This window comes from Falco peregrinus, chromosome 3 (assembly GCF_023634155.1).
Source record: "Falco peregrinus isolate bFalPer1 chromosome 3, bFalPer1.pri, whole genome shotgun sequence".
Classification (NCBI taxonomy): domain Eukaryota; kingdom Metazoa; phylum Chordata; class Aves; order Falconiformes; family Falconidae; genus Falco; species Falco peregrinus.
The window spans coordinates 63178485-63197616 of NC_073723.1; the positions used below are offsets into that span (position 1 = coordinate 63178485).

The following is a 19132-nucleotide window of genomic DNA, read 5'->3' on the forward strand; positions in this document are numbered from 1 at the left end:
GGGGAGCGGGGGGGGCGAGGCGGTGACGGAGCCGCGTGACGCCAGAGCGTGACGCAGGAGCCGGCTGGGCACGCCCAGCGCCGGCACGCGGAGCTCCGCCCCCCGTGGCTGCTCGCGCTCGCCGGCCGGCCGGCGTGTGGCTGTCAGGCGAGAACTGCCGCCGGCCGCCCGCCCGCCTTCCCGCCGGCCCTGAGGAGAGACCGAGGGCGGCCATGAAGATCTGGAGCTCGGAGCATGTGTTCGGGTGAGGGGCCGGGCTGAGGGGCGGCCGCGGAACGGCGGCGCGGCTCCTTCCACCGGCTGCGCGGGCGGGCCGCCGCTCCGGCGCCTGACGGGGTCGGGCCGGGCCGTGCGGGGAAGCCGGGCCCCGCCAGGAGGAAATAGGAAATAACCGCGGGCGCGGCCGGAGGAGGGAGGCTGGGAGCGGCGGGGGTTCCTGACCGGTTGTGCCGGCACGAAGCTTCGCCCGGCAGCCGGGGATTGGGCACCGGCTTCTGGCGGCCTTAACTCCCTCCGGCTCGGGGGGTGGGCGGGGGCCGGTCCCCGGCGGTGCGGCAGCGCTCCCCACGCTGCGGGGCCTTCATCACCTTGGGCTTCCCTGCGTGCTCGGACCCTTGCGAGGGTTTCTCCCACCTCCTGCCGCTTGCGGAGGGAAGTACCGTTCCCACCGGGCAGCGGCAGAGCTGGCCGGCGGCGTAACGGCTTGATAAAGGTGTAGGTATTTAGGGAAAAAGAACTTTTACGCTCTCAAAAAGCCCAAGAACCCAACCCAAACCCCACGCTACGGACGTGCTTGATGATACATTCCAAGGGCATGGACGACAGAGTGACTATGTGGCTTGCCTTAGCCGTGGCTTTCACAGAGACACCTCACAGGTAGCCATTAAGCAATAGCTGTTCTTACTGCCAGGCCTTTTCTGCGTTGAACGTATTTCGAACGTGGTTCTGGTCATCCAGTTCCACTTCTGTGTAGTGAGGGAACAACAGGTGAAAGTACCAACAGGTGTGTAACAGGCCGTACCCGGGAGCCGACGTGGAAGACCCAGCAGTTCCAGCACAGCTCTTAAAATGCCCCCAATACTTCATCTGCTACCGGTCTCTTAAAAATCTTGAAACTGGAGAGTGCCAGGTGTGATATTTCCTAAAATATTTACAAAATATCCCAGTTTTTTCAATGCCATTTAAAATGTCTTTAATTAAATAACACAACTGAATTAATTATGCTGACATAGGTATTAGGTGTTCAACTTTGACATCCGTCTAGTATAAGTAAACAGTAGCTTCTGTTGTGAAATGGCAGGCAGAGGCTAGTAAAGGCTGCTTGTGTATGGCGTTACTTCTGAGTTTGAGAGGAGTATCTGTCATCTGGGAAACACAAAATCGATTTTTATTTGGCATTTTCTCATCAAGATCTGTATTGGAACGCCCCCATCCTACAGTGTAATGTGTGCAGGTGTGTACATAGTGCATTTCAGGGGTTAATAAAATATTGTGCCTTATCAAGTTTCTGAGTCTTAAAACCCCTCAAGGACACTTAACAGAAATTTGACATTTTAGTTTGTGTATCTTCTGCCGATTGTGATGTGTAGTCACTGAAGATAACAAGGAATGGTCTTCCAGCCTTCCTTCTGATGTAGGAATTGAAAGCTCTGTTTCTCCTGCTTGCACCAATGAAGCTGAAAGACCTTTTGTTATTATTCTTATTGGAAAAAAGACCCTTATTTTTCCAAGCTTCTGTTTTCTCTTGCAGTGGTGTACTGTTGATGCCCTTCTGTACCAGTCTATTTTAAGACTAAAACTAGTGTTCTTAAAAATCAAATCCATTTAGGGCCCTAAGTGCAGTTCCAATGTACAACTTTACACTCCTAAGCCTTCTTATGTTAGATATCAATAGCTGAATTTTTAAAAGTACCTTTAAAGGGTATAAACCTTTTGTTCCAGATCTGTCAGTTATTCTGAATACAGAAATCATTGCTTAGGGACAGAATTTCTGTATTGGAACAAGTCCATGGTTTCTCTAGCCTCCTCCATTTCAGAAGATGATAAATGAAGTCCCACAACAAGAGCTGTGTGGACAGCCTGGCCTCCAGTAGTGGGGCTGCTCTGATCCCAGGAGTTTCACATTAACCAAAACTTGTTTCATGAAAACAGTTCCGTATTGAGAAGAGTATGTATAAGTGTAATTCATGCTAACAAGCTGCTGGAAGCAGTAGTATAGGTGCAGACTTATGGCAGTGAGCTGATATGGGTTCTGAAAAATCTGTGTTTTTATTTTAAACTTTCTGGGTTTGGTTTTTTGGATTTTTTTAGTTGAATTTAACTTTGCTTTTTTGCTATAGGAAGAACAGAAGCTAATGATTTCTAATTTAGTTTATTTGATGTGCTTAGAATTACGGAAGAATTTATGTTGTAGTGGACTTCTGGAGGTCATCTAGACCGGCTCCCTTCTTAAAGCAGGGCTAACTTAAAATGTTAGGTCAAGTTGCTTTTCTGGTTTAGTTCTGAAATGAATCAGGATTCGACAGTCTCTGTGGACAGCTACCCTGTCATTGTGGAGTTTTTGTACAGCTAATTGGAGTGTCACTTGCAGCAATTTGTGACTGTTGCCCCTTGCCCTCCTTTCTGTTAGTCTTGGTTTAATAATTCCTTTCTTCACTCTGAAGAAAGGAATATTTTTTGTTTTGTGTTTTTGTATCAATACTTTCTTATTGCCTTTCCAAGCATTACTGTATTCTGAAGGGACTATGGGGAGCTGTGAAGCTGTTCAGCATGCGCCATGTTACACAAGCTAGATCCCTGATGTAGTGTTGTCTGAATACTTTATTAAATACAAAATAGTTATAAATATTGTCTCCTCTTCTTTTTACAGACACCCCTGGGATACAGTGATCAAAGCTGCTATGAGAAAGTACCCCAACCCTATGAATCCATGTGTGGTGGGAGTAGATGTCCTTGACAGAAGCCTTGATAACAAGGGGAGGCTGCATAGTCACCGTCTTCTCAGCACAGAGTGGAGACTGCCGAGTATTGTAAAAGCGGTGCGCTTAATGGTTTCTTAAGGGTGTGATGCATTTTTATGTCGTCATCTGAGTTGGAGCTGAATTCAAAGTAAAAGCTTAATTTATAGGAAATATCACATAAGCTGTAATTAGTGTACTTAGTAGTGAGAATATGTTGTAGGCTTTAATATGCCTGCAATGTTTTGTTTGTATGTCTGTACATGCCTTACAGACTGGACTGTGTCATGCTGTATGGCTGATACAACCTATGAGGATGTAGTCTTGCCACGGATCACAGTGTTCTGGTATCCATTAATTACTTTGCCTTTATTTGGGGTCACTAAGGACTTGACATTTATGCATTTCAGCTTTGTTGGTTTTTTGGAGTTTTTTTAGTGCTTAACTTTGTTATTTTTAAATTTTTTTGTTTCTTCACTTTCAGATTTTAGGAACAAGTAGAACTCTGACTTACATTGAGGAACATTCTGTGGTAGATCCAGTGGAAAAAAAGATGGAGCTTTCCTCAACTAATGTGAGTGATAGCTTAAGAAGTTTCTGGTGATTAGTACTGGAGATAAGGTGTTTTGCTCTTAACATTTAGATTAGAAATGTGTTTGCGTCTTCCATTGGGAGGCGGCAAGTTCCATGTCTTAGTTGTCTCTCTTTTTGCCCTCCATCTTCCCACGAAAAGGAAATTTTAAATACTTTGGGATCAAACATCTGTGATTCTGTTTTTAATGTAAGATTATTTCTCAGAATGCATGTAAAATAGTTTGACTTCTATATGAATAGCTTGTTCTACAAAATGTAAATTAAGTCTTATGCTGTATTTTGGTGTCCTGGGAACTTGTAACTATCAGATTGGAGTTGTCTGTAGGAGAGCCTTGTCTCTGTACAAGAGGCATTGTCTTTTCGTGAGTATTAATTTTCTGTATAGTCCAAATAGTGTTATGGTGATCTTGGTCTTGGAGAGCCTCTCTGAATCCCAAGCCATAAATCATATAAGACTCAACATTCAGAGAAAACAAATGGAAAGCTGTTTCTTCTTTGTAGTGTGGATAGGAACTTAGATTGATATAATTAGATCGAGGATAGGAGAAGCTGCATCACCCTTTATAGGTCTTTTTATTGACTGTGTTCTGGGTTTTGTATTCTGTGTACGCTGCTTTGTCTCTGACATTAAATTGAGCACTCTACTTTTGAGTAGTACTGTTGATAACAGAAAAATGAAAGGCAGGAAGTAAGGATTTCAGCTCTTTTTTTTTCTCTTTTTAAGATTACTCTCACAAACCTAGTGTCTGTTGATGAGAGACTGGTTTACACACCTCATCCTGAAAACCCTGAAAAGTAAGTAAGGATATCTGTATGCTTCTTTGTATATAGGAGACATTATGTTAGTCCAGTTCAGTTTAAATATTAACCTTTCTTTGTTCTCTTACAGAACTGTACTAACTCAAGAAGCAATTATTACTGTTAAAGGCATTAGCTTGAGCAGTTATCTGGAGAGCTTAATGGCAAACACAATATCTTCTAATGCCAGAAAGGTACATCTTTATTCTGTTTTCTCCCTCTCTCCCTCCACCCCTACCTTTCTTTTTGTTGAAATAGTAATTGTCAATCATGTGTGCTGAGTACTATATTTAGTTTCTCAGAACTTTGTGCACAGAGTTTCAACTGATTTTTTTGTAGGACCTCAGCAAGTAGAATAAAATTTCCCAAAGCATGAAAAGGTTTCACAACTAAATCTGTTTTTCAACTAGAATTGCACAGAAGAACAAACAAACTTCTGTGTGTATGCTACAGTTACATCTAGCATATACATATTATTAGTTGGGTTTTGGGGTTTTTTTCCAAAGCACCTTTTTAAACACTAAACTCCTATTTCCAGGAGTTAGTGCTAGTAGTGAATATAACTTTCTTTTCAGCCTTTATAATCCGGATTTAGCACTTAATGCTAGCATATTTTTTATGCTGCTTTGTCAGTTGTTCCAGTTCCTACCCGTTATTGAGCTGCCTCCGTGCCTTTGGCTGAAAGTAATGTAGTGTAAGCAGAGGCATATTCTTTGAAGAGGTGAAGCTATGCTGGCTTTTGTAGGTAACACTACACTGACTCCTCTGTCTAGCGCTCGCTTTTTCTACTTGGCTTGCAGCCATGGAGCTGCACTTCAGCACAGGCAGAGCTGGGGAATGATTGTTCTTGGGCACTTTTGTCCTGTTCTTCTTTGGGGAAGGTGGGAAAGAAATGGACTTGCTAGAGGAGCATAGGCATCACTGCCAAACAGCAGGATAAGTGCACCTGAAGTCAGAGTTTGTGCTCAGAGGGTCAGCACAGTGGGAATGTGGCCTAGATAACTCCTACCATGCCAGAGAGCCTCTGTTTTGGCCAGCCCTTTGTCCTGATGAGAGATGTAGCTTGACCAAGGCTGTGTAAGCCAACTTGATAGGAGGTATTGACCAACTAGGTCAGAGAGGAGAAAGCCTCCTTTTCCTCTCTTCTGTGTGTTTCTTCAAAAATGAGAGGAAAACAGGTTAAAATCATGGGATGAGGAAGAAGTGATGGGTAATTTCTAGACACCAAAGTGTTACTGTAACTAGCTGAGTGCTCACTGTGTTTGTTTGAAAGTCATAACTGCAATGTATTTCAGATAAATTACAATTCTATTTTGATTGAGTTTCCATTTAAAAGTCTCTGTGGGGCGTATGTTCTTGAAAAGAATCCAAACCCGGCCTCACAACCAAACTTCAGTCTGACTTGGAGATAGCAAAGCTCTAGCTAGTTGAAACGGCCAGATCAACTAGGCACACTTAAAAGTGCTGGCTGAATTCCTCTTGTGGCATCTGTCACATTTGCATGTCTCTATTGAACTTAGCGAAAGCGTGTAAATATTTCTTGTACCTGTTCAGGTGTTGCCTGTGTGGAAGCTTAATTTCTTTTAAAGATTGTTCTTCTGTTCTGCCATTTTCAAGGAACACACTGGCTCACAAGCTTCTTGCAAATAAAAAAGACCTTTGTTTTTCACTGAAGAGTCTCTAGAGATTTTGAATTTGGCAGGAATTTGTACTTGCTGTTGCCCACTCTTTCATTGCTAGCCAGTAACCTACTCTGCTATAACTAGCTCTTGCATGCTGTGCTGTGCCTCTGTGCTCTTAGAACCCCTCTTAAACTTCATGAAAGTTGCTGGAAAATGTTTTTTTATTCTGAAGAAATAGGAAGTAACTATTGAGATTTTGCTCTGAGGTAGAGGTGGCAGATGATGCATTATTTTCAATGATGATGGAAAACTCATTTGCCATATGTTGTAAATCTTTTTTGTGTTACTCCAGGGGTGGGATGCTATTGAGTGGATAATTCAAAATTCTGAAAGCGCTCTAAGCTAGCAGTTCTCCACATCTACAGTTTGTACTAACTAGTGGTAATGCCAGCATTCTTCTTCTTGGTACAGCATTTCAGCTTTCTAGCAAATATGTGCATGGATTGTTGTCGTGTGAATTTCGTAAATTAACCTGCATGTTTGTTTTATATACATTGCATACAGGAATGGCAAACATGTTCATTACACTGCAGTTGCAGAAAGTGAGAGTAGGTCAGATCTTGACTGGATCAACTAACCTGTGCTTATGCCACCTGGACAGCCAACTTGCTGCAGCCACGTCTTGTGCCACACAGTATTGCTTGTGGTTTGAAAGTGGAATAATGACTGCAGATAACTAGGCCTGTCAGTGAGTCCCTCTACCAAGCGTTTGATCTGGTCCTAGTTTCTGTGATTTCAGTATGTAGTACCTGAAGAAATTAATGAATTGGTTAGTGACTGGAATTGGCATTATAAAAATGAAACAGAATTGTATTCTTAGGATATAAAATTGATCACTTGAAACAGATTGCCTGACAGGGTTAATTGTTTGCATAGTGAAATTGTATTTGCTTTTCTTATGCCTGAGGAATTTTGATGCCCTTCTGTGAACTTCCGTGGAAATCCATACAAAGCTTGAAGCTGTCAGAACGCCAGATTGTTCGTGTTTTTCATTGGTCTTGTAGTTATATTCATTTCAGTAGTGACGTATCCCTTAAGTGATGTGACTATGAAAAAATCTGACTTCAAGGTTGAGAACAGAGTGTACTTGCCTCTGTGATACCTCTGTACAGATTGTTTTCCTTCTACTAGTCAGTGTAGCCTGTCTCTGTCATTCCTGTATTGGCTTATGCTTCGACTAAAAAGATTCCTTAAAAAAAGAAAAAAGTCATTATGCTGCTTCTCCTAGTTAAGTATGTAGGGGTTTTTATACTGCTTACTTTGAGATCAGTGTATGCCATGAGTGTTTGCTTTTATGTTCTCATTCCACTAAGCTTTTATGGCTGTTTTTCTGGAAAACATCAACTACAAAGGCTCAGCATTTATCAGTCACTTAAGCTCTACCAACAAATCTTCATATGCAGCCTTTGGTCTGCCAAACACCTCATACTGCTAACATATGCAATAAAGACTAATATAATATGCATGCTTGGTAATGAATGTGCTTGCTTAATGACTACTACAGAATTTGTTATACAGTGTGAAACTTTACAGACCAATCCTCTGTCAGATTTTTTCTGGTAACTGGGAAGTTCTGCAGTACTTGGAGGCTTTGCCTCTGATTGCGATTTGTAACTTAATTTCCTGTGCAGAATATTTCTGAAGTCTTCCTTGCCAATATCACAGGTTTATTCATAGCTGCAAAATATAGCATATAGCACATGCAGGTCTAAGGAGACACGCAGACCTATGTAGTCTCAAAAACTGAAGGAAATATCTTGGTGCTTCAGTTGAACGTCATGGATTGTATTTTTTTTACCTTATCAACAATTATAACAACTAAAACACTATGACCTGGTGGTTTCGTAGTCAGGGACTGATTTTTCCACTGAGCATTTGCTACATCAACCGTGTTTGACTTTCTGACATGTCTTCTTTGTGCAATTAGACAAACATAACAGCTAAGCTGTTGCCGTCTTACCCAGTTCTCTGTGCCTGTGTCACCTAAGAGAGGACGTTTTAGCTTGACTTTCAAATATCCTAATGCGTGCTTACTGTAAGATGATTCCCCCTCTCTCCCCCCACTTTGTTCTTTAAGGAGCACTCCATTCGTGGCTAGTTACAACTTGTTGCTATGCTAGCCTACTCCTGTCTGGGTGCTTTTATGCATGCTTTGCTGGTGTTCCCAGGTCTTGCAAGGATGTGGAGGGTGGAAGTTATCACCTGCTGAAGCATGGTTGATTTTTGGTGCTCAAATGGAAGGAACTCGGAAGTTAAATCATACTCTCCTAAGGACTTTTTTCAGCAACCCATACTTGAACTGGACAATGTAAATCGTGCTTTCTTGAATATTGTTAGTATTTCTGAAAGGGTTATCTTGAACTGAGTTAACATAAACATACTAGTTCTTGAGGTAATTCTGGGTAGAGCAGAATCCCCCTTTCTGAGCTCTGACCAAGAGCTGAACGCTTTGTTGCCTATACGTGGATGACTTCTCCGTTTAAGGACTGCCTCCCAGTGCAGATATAGCAATTAGTGTTTATTCTGTAAGTTCCTGTAATATGAAAAACCTGAATAGAAATGGAGCCAGTCCTTCAGTGAACTTGGTAAAGGTCTTGAGATAAATACACTGTTATTCATATTACATCTTTATTTCTTTTAATAGGTTACCCTTCACAGCCTGGAACTGGGCTGTTAATATTTCTAGCCTCAAAAAAAAATAAAATTCCTTCAAGAGTATGTGTGGGTTTTGTTTTGATTGTTTTTGTTGTGGAGGTTTTCAAAGCTGTTCATGCAGATTTTTGTTCATGCTTAGTGGTTTATAAAGGAAGATAGTAGGTTCTGGACACTTGATGAGGTTTTAGTTCACTTTATCACCTATAATGCATACAAAAAACTCAGCACATCATAGTTCTGAACAAAATTATCTGTGTGTGGATGGGTGTTCCCCTCCTTTCCCTCAGTCTCTGCAAAGGGCTTGAACACTGACACTGGCTTTCCTGAAGGTTAGGACTTTGTGGGTTCAGACCCTTTATCTCCAGAACTCCTCTAGACTTGGCCAGAGCCATATGGCTCCCAGTTACTGCTCTGCTCTGTACTTCTTTTTCTTGGTAGGGTAATAGAGGTGAATGTCTCTTGGCTTCTCTTTAAGTGAAAAAAGGCCAGGTGTTTTCCTGGTCTGATCCCATCTGCTTGTTTTGGCAAAAGCTATCATTCTGAGATTGTGGAGCTCTAAAATCTTGCACGTTTATTTAGTTAAAGTGCTTCTCTTTATTTTATTGGCTTCATTGTGTGCCTGGCTGCGTGCTCATCTTGGGGTTATTGGGTTGCAGCTGCTACAGTGTCTTCTTAAGGTTAAAGGGTTTTGACATGCTTATTTTGCTGGATTCCCCAGCTCTTAACAAAGCATTGGCTGTCAGTGCCTAGCTTTGGGGCACTCACATTCTGAGTACTGAACAGAGAAGGACCGTACCTTGATACAAAATATGTGCCTGTGGTCTTCCAATTAGTCTGGTTTATGTGCTGAAAAGTTGCTGTGCATGAATCAGAATTCAGTGCAAGTCCACCTCTGAACTCTTGCTAGATACTAAATCAATTAGTTGCTACTTCAAAGAGCACTTGGAAGACTATCTTTCTTTGTCCAGGATCTTCTCAAAAACTGTCCGTATAACTTGGTTAATGAATCTGAGAACAGTATCTGGACTTTGCCATAAATTTGCTGATATTCTTTGGGTGATGGGAGTAGCAAAGAGTAAAAATGACAGGGAAAGCTGCTGAATTAGGCTTTTTTTGCCTAGGTATGCTACTGTGAGCTCACACGAATATTGCATTTACTTCTTGCTTACGGGGTAAGCAAATGCCTTTGCAGTGAAGTTTCCATGAGAAGATGCTAAGAAATTATCAATATAAACTGGTATTAAACTGTGCGGGGCATGACATTAATTTTAAAATGTCTCATGTCTGACAGAGGAAAAACTATAGGAACATGAGCAATGGTGGTGTATCTGTTCTGATCCTAAATTCTAGTATTTTCCTGGCAGGGTCGGGATGCCCTGGAGTGGGTGATCACCAAACTAAACACAGAATTGGAGGAGCTGAAGTCAACACGTGAGGGCATGAAACCAGCTATGGCAGCAGCATCAACAGAAAAATAAAACCAAAAATACCAAGTAACTGACAGAAAAGTTTTATTCTGCAGACTGCTTTGTGGATCTCCCTTCCAAGGCTGATCTGCAGAGGTTTTATATATTTATAAGAATACTGGATCACCGGAAAAGTAACCTCATCGTCATCTCCACAGCAGCTTCCATTGCCTACTGATGATTAAATTGACCTCCTGCAGATGCTCTTTTCATTTAAACAATTAATTTTTAACACTGGAAACAAAACATTTAGCACATTTAAAACTGCCTAAATGTGCCTTTTATAACAAAGACAGAGAGTATGTTATATTTACATCATCTTGTTTTTTCATACTCAGACTTGAAATTGAAAAGAATGCATGTGTGGTATTAAGGGTTTTCCATGTGAACATCTGTTCTGTGAAGGGCTGATGGGTACTAGAGCACTGAATTTTGTCTGTTTTGGTATCTGATAGTGTCTTATGACCATTTAAAGGGAACTAGATGAGTCAGAACATGATGCTGTAGAATTAGATAGCTATCTAGGAGATCATCCTGGAAAGCTCGTGTGGTACTAACTTTTCTTACATTGTTTAAATGAGCTGCCTGAACATGGCACGCAAATATATAGCCTCTTAGATGTTTGTATCCAAACAAAGATAAAATTTCTATTGATGTTAATAGCTTAAAACAGTGTTTTTGGTGAGGAGAAGGATATAATTTATTTTCATATTTATTAACTTGCCCTAGTTCCTCCCCTTCCTATGAGGAGAGGAGTAGTAATTCCTGGAAGGTGCTGGGACATACTTCTCATGTTTATCTCTAAGAAGGGTACTTGTAGGCTACTTGAGTGAAGAGTCTGTGCTGTTCCACTGGTCCTTGCTCTTCACATCATGTCTTAACTGAGGGAGAGACTGATGCAATAACCAGAAGAGTTGAAATGAGAAGTAAGCAGGAAATTTGAAATCCAAATGGTAAGTTTTCATGAACATGTATTTTTCATGCCCTGAATGGAGAAAACAAGAGTAAAGAAAAACAAATGGACCCTCCTTTTTGAATGCTTTCTACTAACTACTGACTACTAGTGTAACTGAATCTTTTCAACACTTTCCATATTGGTACAAAATGGTTTTAGGATCAATGTAAATTTCATTATTTGGAAAAATACTGCAGTAACTGCAGAAACTGCTTCCTATAAAACGTGCATAAACACATATTGGTAACAGTCTGAGCCTTGTCCGATGTTCACAGAACTTTCATATTTGGTCCAGGTATAGTGTATGTTTCTTAGACAGCCCTCTGCTAGGGCATTTTAACTTTTTTTTGGTGTGCGCACAAAGTGAAATAAACGTTGCGAGGATGTTTACTCGTTCAAGTAGCAAGCATGCATTTAGGGAGCTGTTAAAGAGCATGAGTAACTTTTAAAAAACTAGAAGACCAAAATGTTGGTGTGTCTGTAGCTTAAGGGAAATTTCAGCATTCATATTCTGGTTAGTTTGAAAGTGAACATTAATTTGGGTGTAACTACAGTCTCACTAAATTACATGATCCTAATGAATAAACTTAATTTTTTTAAAAATACAGTAGTTGAAAGCAATTAAATGAGAGCTAATACTAACATTGCTCTTTTTGTATGGACCTAAAGCCTTTCTTATTTTGAAACAGAAACTTGGAGCTTAAAGGCTGATAAAAGCTCCTTTCCAGAAGATACTCTGGATACCTTTGCTGCAGGTCAGTTGTCCACTTACCAGAGGAGTGATGCCACATCCCAGATAAAGAAAGCAGAAGATGTTCTAGCTTATGGTGGTGTTCTGCTAGGAAGGGAAGTGCAGCTATGGCAGAGCTCTGCAAATGAAAAGATGAGTAAGTGTGTGTGCATGTGGAAACTGGTACTTCAGCATTTCCATACATGCCTGCTGGAGATGATGAAAACCTAACTGCTGGGGGTGGGTGGGTGGGTAGAAAAGTCTTTGGAGAAGTTCATGTATTGCTTCAGTTTGGAAGAATTGTATAAAGCTGCTCCTTGCATCAGATTTGAAATTGTCGGTGTTGTCTTAAAGCTGACTGACTTGTGTGTAGCACCATCCGGCACTAGCTGGTGTCCCAGAAAAGTCACCACAGGCTCTGTCTAGGGCTGAGCTCTTCTGCTACACCTTAGTGTCAGTACCAGTTACGCATCAGTTTTCTGGATTACTTACTTTGCACTTTGTTTCCTTCCAGAAACAAATCCTTGATCTGCTTGTGTTGCAGCATCTCGTTTCTGTTTCATTCCCTGCTCGTTTGGGGCTGCTTCTGTTCCGCGTTTCGTGCTACTTGGGAACTGTATGACTAGATGCTTGGGTTTCAGTCTGTCTGCTGCTCCGCTTGCCATGGATCGGCACTTTGCCTGCTTGCGCTCGGTCCTCTTCTGCCTTTCCCTAGGCTAAATGGGAACGGGGAAGCTTTGGTTAGGAAAAAACCTAATTTCTTCCAGAGGCCAGTTCTGTCACCCAGCTGCCTGCCTCTGCTGCCGGACACTGCTGCTGCCTTTCGCCTTGTCTTTGGGGTAGGTGACACTCCTGCACCTCTGGGCTTATTGATCTTCCTGTGGTCGCTCATTTTGCCAGTGTATACAAAGGACCTTGCAGGCAGTGGTCACACCGGGACCAAGTAGGCTCTAGTGTTTAGCAGATGAAGTGGTGCTTAATTTCCCATAAGCTTTCCTGGACACTTCCACTCTTCTGCTTTCTGCCCATCTAGTCTGCACACGGAGCTCCCACCCTTCTCCCTTGACCATGTAACTTTCCTCCATGGGATCTGTAACTGTACGTTCAGCTCTGCTGTGTGTAACTCTGTTTTTGAAGCACTCCATTTCCCACTCCAGTTCTGTCACAGTTACAGTCTGGGGTTGACCCTTGGGGCAAAAAGCACCCTACCTTGGAATTGCTTACCTTGGCCCTTCCCTAGGGAAACTCCCCCAGCTTTTCTTTATTTACTGGAAATGGTTAGAAAGTATTTCTGAAGTCAATTTTATGTCATGTGCATTGACTGAGGTGTCTTATTGAAGACAAAAAGCTGTATGTCAGGGAAAGTGCTCAGCTGCTTGCAGGGCAGGGGATGTAGCTTTTTGCACTGGTGCAGAAACAGCCAGGTACAGAGGAGGAAAAATTGTGTAAAGAAGAAATAGTGTTAAGTCAACACTCATTAACTTGGAAGGATCTTGATGGGCTGGGGACCAAGCAGAAGAAAGCTCAGTACTTGTAACCATGCTGATTAGTGGGTAGCAAGTGCCATTTGGAGTAAGAATTCTGCACACTGAGAGTTGAAAATATAATTGAAGTAGTTCTGTGTGTTGGGGGAGGGAGGTGGTTTGCTGCCGTTATTCAAGCCACTGAGGTTTGCGGTTGGTGTTCCTCAGCCGTTAGGTTGCAGGTCAAGGGAGAGGGAGCAGGCTGTGTGTGGTTTAAGAATTTAGTGCCAGTGTCTGGGGTCTCCGGGTTGGTTACAAGTGTGGCTGCCCACCCTGCCCAGTAACTAGAGCTGCGCCGCACACCCCGGCTGTGGGAGGGCTGCGGCTGGGGACGGCGGGTTCCTGACTGCAGGGGAAGCAGCGAGGGGAGACGGCAGCAGTGGTTCCCAGAGCATGGCAAACTGGGCATGTTAGCTCTTGGCCCAGAAAGATTTTTAAGATGTTAAAGATACCAAACTTGAGGTAAATTCTGGTTGCTGGTTGATGTCTGTTTTTCATGCTAGTGCAGACAGGCTCACGTTAGCAACAAAAGGCATTACCTTACAACAGTGTAATTAAGTGGTCTTGTGTGTGATTGGTTTTGCATAGACCATCCTTTTTTTTCCTTTTTTTTTAATTCTGACTTGCCTTTGTGCCAGTGTGAGTCCTCCTTGCTCCCCCATACTTCTGACTTCTTTTCGCCCATCAGGTCAGCAGGCGCAATGGGGGAAGGGTCGTATTTGTTGGGAAAATGGGCAATCCTAGTGTAAGTTACAGAGTTCTTGAAAGACTTGCTGAACCCAAGTACAAGGCACTGAACTGCAGCACTTAGCGTGCATCAGGAATTAACGTATAGCACATATCAGGCATTGATGTATCTGATGATGTAATAAAGTAGCACTAAGATGACTGGTGGCATTCCTTGATGTGACACTTTCCATTTAAATTTTCAGGTGGAGCAGTGGGCAACACCTTTCCTGTTGTTGCATCTTCCTAGATTGTAAGCTGTGAAGGGCAGGACTCTGTAAGTGTCTATGTACACTATGGTGCTATCTTAAATAAACAACATCCTCAGTTTAAACAAACACTTCTGGGTGTAACTGCTGTAATATAAAATGGGCTGTTGGCTTTCAGAGAAGGCTGCAGAAAAATTATTTATGTTAGTCTGTGCTGTGTAGGCAGCAGGACACAGTACCAGCCTCCCTGGAGCTCCCTGTAAGCCGCACACGGTACCGCCCAAAAGCTCTGTGGGGGTCCTCTGTGCCTAAACTGGTAACTGCATGTGGGGCTAGCAGCTGCTTCGTTTTGCAGTAAACCAGGCAAGACTCATCTAAAAGGATTAGCCTTGACTTGTAAGTAATATCTTTTATTTATCTGATTATCTAAAAGTTATGTAATAAACTATCTTTTTACTCCACCAACACTACTTGCTACCAGTCAGAATCACGCAGGTTATGGGCTAGCCTTTTAATCGAAGCTCCAGGAAGCAGGTTGTGCTTTCACTATCAATTTGTTCAACGAGAAGGCATTTTTGTGAGGTGCAAGTCTTGTCCTGTTAATTTTTCCACAGCTGAGGCGACTGAGGTATGCTTCTTATTTTATTGGAAGGCACCTGCAAGTAAAATCATCAGTAAGGGCTCCTAATTACACACCCTGCTGGTACAATACTTGTCCTTCTTACCCTTCTATAATTTTGTTTCTAACCCAGTTAAACCTAACCTAAAATCTGCAGCAGCTAAGGTTCAGGGCTCTACCTGGCCACGCACACACACGTGGAACATGCCCTTCCCCGCTGTTTGGTGTAAGAAATGATGCTTGCTGTCATCACAGTTAGCTCAAGAAGGTGAGAGCAATGCAGTGTCATTTTAAAGAACTTTTTATTAGGAACGCATAAACAAGAAATTGAATTTCAGTACCACGTAACATGAAAACAAGCATAAGACAAATCTGTTGCCTTTCTCTGTTAGAGGCGATGCCCCTGGTGTACTTGAAGCTGCGCAGACGGTACATGCGCAGTGACAACACAGAAGCAGAAGTTTGCAGGGGAGGAGCTTTGTGCTCTGGGCCTGTTCATATCCAAAAAGTGCATCTCCTGTTTGTTTGTTTGGGTTTTTTTTTCTCCTTTATTAAAAGAGGGGTTTGGGGAGGGGGAACCAGCTTTAACAGAAATACAGCTCAAATACACTCCACATTGTATTTTCATTTTGCTTTCTAATTCACAGGTAATGTAACACCAGCCCCTTCAACAGAAATGTGTCTTAAATGCCGTACGCCAAAGCTGGGCCATGAGACCACAGCCTCCCCATATATAAGTGTCAACTTCACTGGTGCTTATTTTCAACGAACTTCGCAAGCCAACCCCCTGCAGAAGTTGCATCAGCTCATGCCCATGTCCTTTAGTTCTAGATTTAGCAGCCCCTGAAATCCAATTTAACAATCCCAGACTGCAGTGTTTGGCCACAGCCCGTCCAGCAGAAGCCAAAGCATTGCTGGCTCCCACTGTTAAGCCCTGATGTGACTCTGGTTAGAGAAACACAGGGAGGGCCTGTAGCTTAATGTAAAGGCTATAACTGCATGGGAGGCACAAAAAATGTGGTTTTTCATAAAGTTTTTCACTTGCAGGGTTTTTTTTAATCAAATGGGTTAATAATCAAACCGGTGTTTTCCAGCTGTGACTATACGTTGAGTAGCTTGGCACCTCAAAAGACTATCTGCTTAAACACGTGTTTTTTTCATTAGCTACAGAAAGGTCTATTCCAAACAGGTTCCTCTAGAACTGTTCTACAAAGCCCCTCTCGACAACCTTTGCAGACTGCGGTGCTTCTGTCGTTATTTCAGGACACGGAGCCCAGGCTAGCTGCGCATCTGACACTCGGTTCAGCCAGGTGCTGCCACTGCAAGGCAGCGCCCCGCAGAAGAAACTGAAGTTACCAAATTGCAGTTCGGTGCAAATAAACAAGCAAAGCTACTGCCACATAAAATTTGCAGTGCCTGTCTGACAGCTGTTTAGCTCCATCTTCTGATTACACCCAATGACACCCGCTGAGTGCAGACTACCACGATAAATTTGATTCACAATTCTTTGCTTGACAAAATATTGTAAAGGTTCAACTATCTGGAATTCAGTGCACCTGGAAGTGGGGCTAAGTGCTTTCAAGTACCGGAAGCCAATGGAAACTTGCAGTGCAGGATCCTACTAGGTCTGACTCTGGGTACTCATCTCTTTACCAGCAGCTCTCAAAATTCCTTGAACGGTTTTAGCTGCTTTGCACTCCCTGTGTTTGCAGATGGGGTCTCTGAGGCACAGAAGGGCTTGCAGCTTGTGCCAGGTCAACTGAGCAGCAAGAGCAGCTCTGGGATTTTACGATATCAAGCTGAAAACGCAGGGAGGGCCACAGGCTCCCTCTGCTCTGGGCCGCTGGAGCTTGTGGGTGCTACTTGGCGCCCACCCTTTGCACACGGTAGCTGGCACCAGCCCTCCCAGTGGGACGGGGCTGTGATGCTGGGATAGAGTTGCCGTGAGGACAGTGCTCCTGAACTTAGGCTTATGAGTCAGGAAACTGGTTTGTGTCTTTGTGTATCATGTCAGACTAAGCTAATGCCCCTCTCATGGTTCTCCTACCAGGAAACCCTGTTGAGTAGTGATTTCAGGTACCCAAAAAATCTGAAGTAAAAATCAGAAACAACAGAACAGGACTTTATAGCTGGAATCAATATTCATAAACATTCTCAGATTGGCCTCAAGATACATACATACAAAAGAAGAAGAAATAAACCAGAGCAGCTCCAAGTCATCAACACGGAAATACTACAAAATTTTACGGTAACGTTAACATAACCCATACGCTGTAGCACCAGAGCGCACAGTCACAGCACCTTTGCCTCATGCCCATGTGCTGTCACTGTTTCACAGATGAGACTGAGCTCTTAAGAGAGACATTCCTAAAAGATGTACAGAGCTGCTGGATGAGGTGAAGCATGAAGGTAGCAATCAAGAGTCTAAAGTTGGAGCTTCTAAATCAGTTTTAACCTACAGAGCATGCAGCCAGTAACAAACCATGGAAGGTGACGCTGAACTTGCCTGCAGAAAAAGGGGAGCTTGAAAGAGAACAATGTAATAGTGATAAAAATGTTCTCTCCGCTTCTGGTTTAAAAACTAAAAGCAATCAATCCAAAACCTCTCCAAAAGACTCCCAGCATTTCTCTCCTGAAGATGAGGGATGGAGATTTCCCAGAGCCTGTACTCGGCCACAGACCATCAGTGTCGGAAGCAGCAACGCACCAGTAATGGGGAGCTGGCTGGAAATGACAACTGGGAGCTACTCACAGCACTGGGGTTACACAAGCAGCTTTATTGCTATTCTAAGAGTACTTCAACATGTTTCCGTCACTTCATGCAGCCCAGCCAGCGTTCAGCTGTTGTTCAATCATTTTCATTAACAATTCTTTGCCCAAAGAAATTTCTGACTGATCTCACAAAAGTATAAAAGCACGAAAAAGAAAAGGAGACAAAACCTTAAATCATCTTCCACATGAATAATTAACACAGATAAGGGCTATAATGGAAAGGCATTTTATTTTTGCCAGGTGACACCTCTCCCTGTATAAAGGAAGTAATGGGGAAAGGTTAAAAACCACAAACGCCCAAAGCACTGTTGTCGCTGTGGCCATTTGGAAGGTCAGGTCTGAGAGCCGCCGCTGTGAGGCAGAGCCGGGTTTGAATTCTCCACAACCGGGTTCACATACAAGACCACAAGACCGATGCTGCCGGTGGCATTTTTAACTCCTTGGGTCTCCTACATTATATTTAAACAGATCTCGGGCATATTAATACATTAAAAAAATTAAAATATTGTAAAAATTAATGGAAGGGAGCCCACTGTGCTAGTCCCATGTTCTCGTCAGCAGCGATCCACTCTAAAATGCCTATGGAGTGCAAACTGTATCAGGGGGCTTAAAGCGTTAACTCTAATAAAGAGAATAGCCAACACACATAAAATAAGACTAATTTCCTTTTTAAAATGTCGTGGGAAAGTCAATTCCCATTGCATGATTGATGGAGACTTCCTAAGTATTAATAAATATATTACACATATTTACAAGCTTCTGATTTCATCCTCTGACGCTAATGTGAAGATCAGACCATAAACAGGACAGCACTGCGGGGACACAGGCAAATGGTTGCAGTGGATTTGGGATGCTAGCGCAAGCAGTGAGATGGAGAGCTAAAAATAGCCCGTTCTGCAGAGAGCTGGGCAAGCAGCGAGCTGTGCTCCTTCAGGCGCTGCGTGACAGACCAGCTCGCTGCTGCTTCTTTTGCGGAGTGAAATGCCAGGATAATGTGGGGCAACTGTGCCAGAGAGGAAGGGATGGGAGGGAAGGGGAGAAGCAGCCCTCTGCACCCCACATTTTGTGGAGCCTGCCACAGCGTGCATCAGCAGCCCGGAGGGTTTTTCCCAGGGAAAGAGGGAGGTTATCCAGGCCCTGTCCCACGGCAGCTCTGCGCGAGCGACACGGCGCTCAATCACATCACCGTGGCGGTTTTGTGCAACCACCACGTTGCTGTTTGGTGTCTGCGCCCTGCCCTGCGCAGCAGAGCCCGCCCGAGCCAAGGGCTGCGGGGCACCCCAGGAAGGCGCAGGCTGGATGATGAGGCTGCGCCACTTCCCCGGGGCCACCCCAGACCCTGCCAAGGCCGGGGGGGGGGTGGGGCACAGGCGTGCCGTGAGGGGCTCATTTCCCTTTGCACACTCAGGATTTAGTCCTTGATCCTGCCTGCTCTGCAACGTCCTA

The 19132-nt window shown here is 43.3% G+C and overlaps 1 protein-coding gene across 1 annotated transcript; it reads left to right on the plus strand.

The window, feature by feature from the left end:
* Nucleotides 1–23: 23 nt before the first annotated feature.
* Nucleotides 24–11712, plus strand: PRELID3A (PRELI domain containing 3A). Its single transcript, XM_055799402.1, has 6 exons — nucleotides 24–244; nucleotides 2870–3038; nucleotides 3442–3531; nucleotides 4276–4346; nucleotides 4441–4543; nucleotides 10051–11712. Exons 1-6 carry the CDS (start codon nucleotides 213–215, stop codon nucleotides 10162–10164), a joined length of 579 nt encoding a protein of 192 aa, XP_055655377.1. The 5' UTR covers nucleotides 24–212; the 3' UTR covers nucleotides 10165–11712.
* The last annotated feature ends 7420 nt before the right edge of the window (nucleotides 11713–19132 follow it).

Coding starts and splice junctions, on each gene's coding strand:
- PRELID3A (XM_055799402.1), top strand. CDS start 213: ATGAAGATCTGGAGCTCGGAGCATGTGTTCGG. Junction 4,347..4,440: donor CATCCTGAAAACCCTGAAAA/GTAAGTAAGGAT, acceptor GTTCTCTTACAG/AACTGTACTAACTCAAGAAG. Junction 4,544..10,050: donor TATCTTCTAATGCCAGAAAG/GTACATCTTTAT, acceptor TTTTCCTGGCAG/GGTCGGGATGCCCTGGAGTG.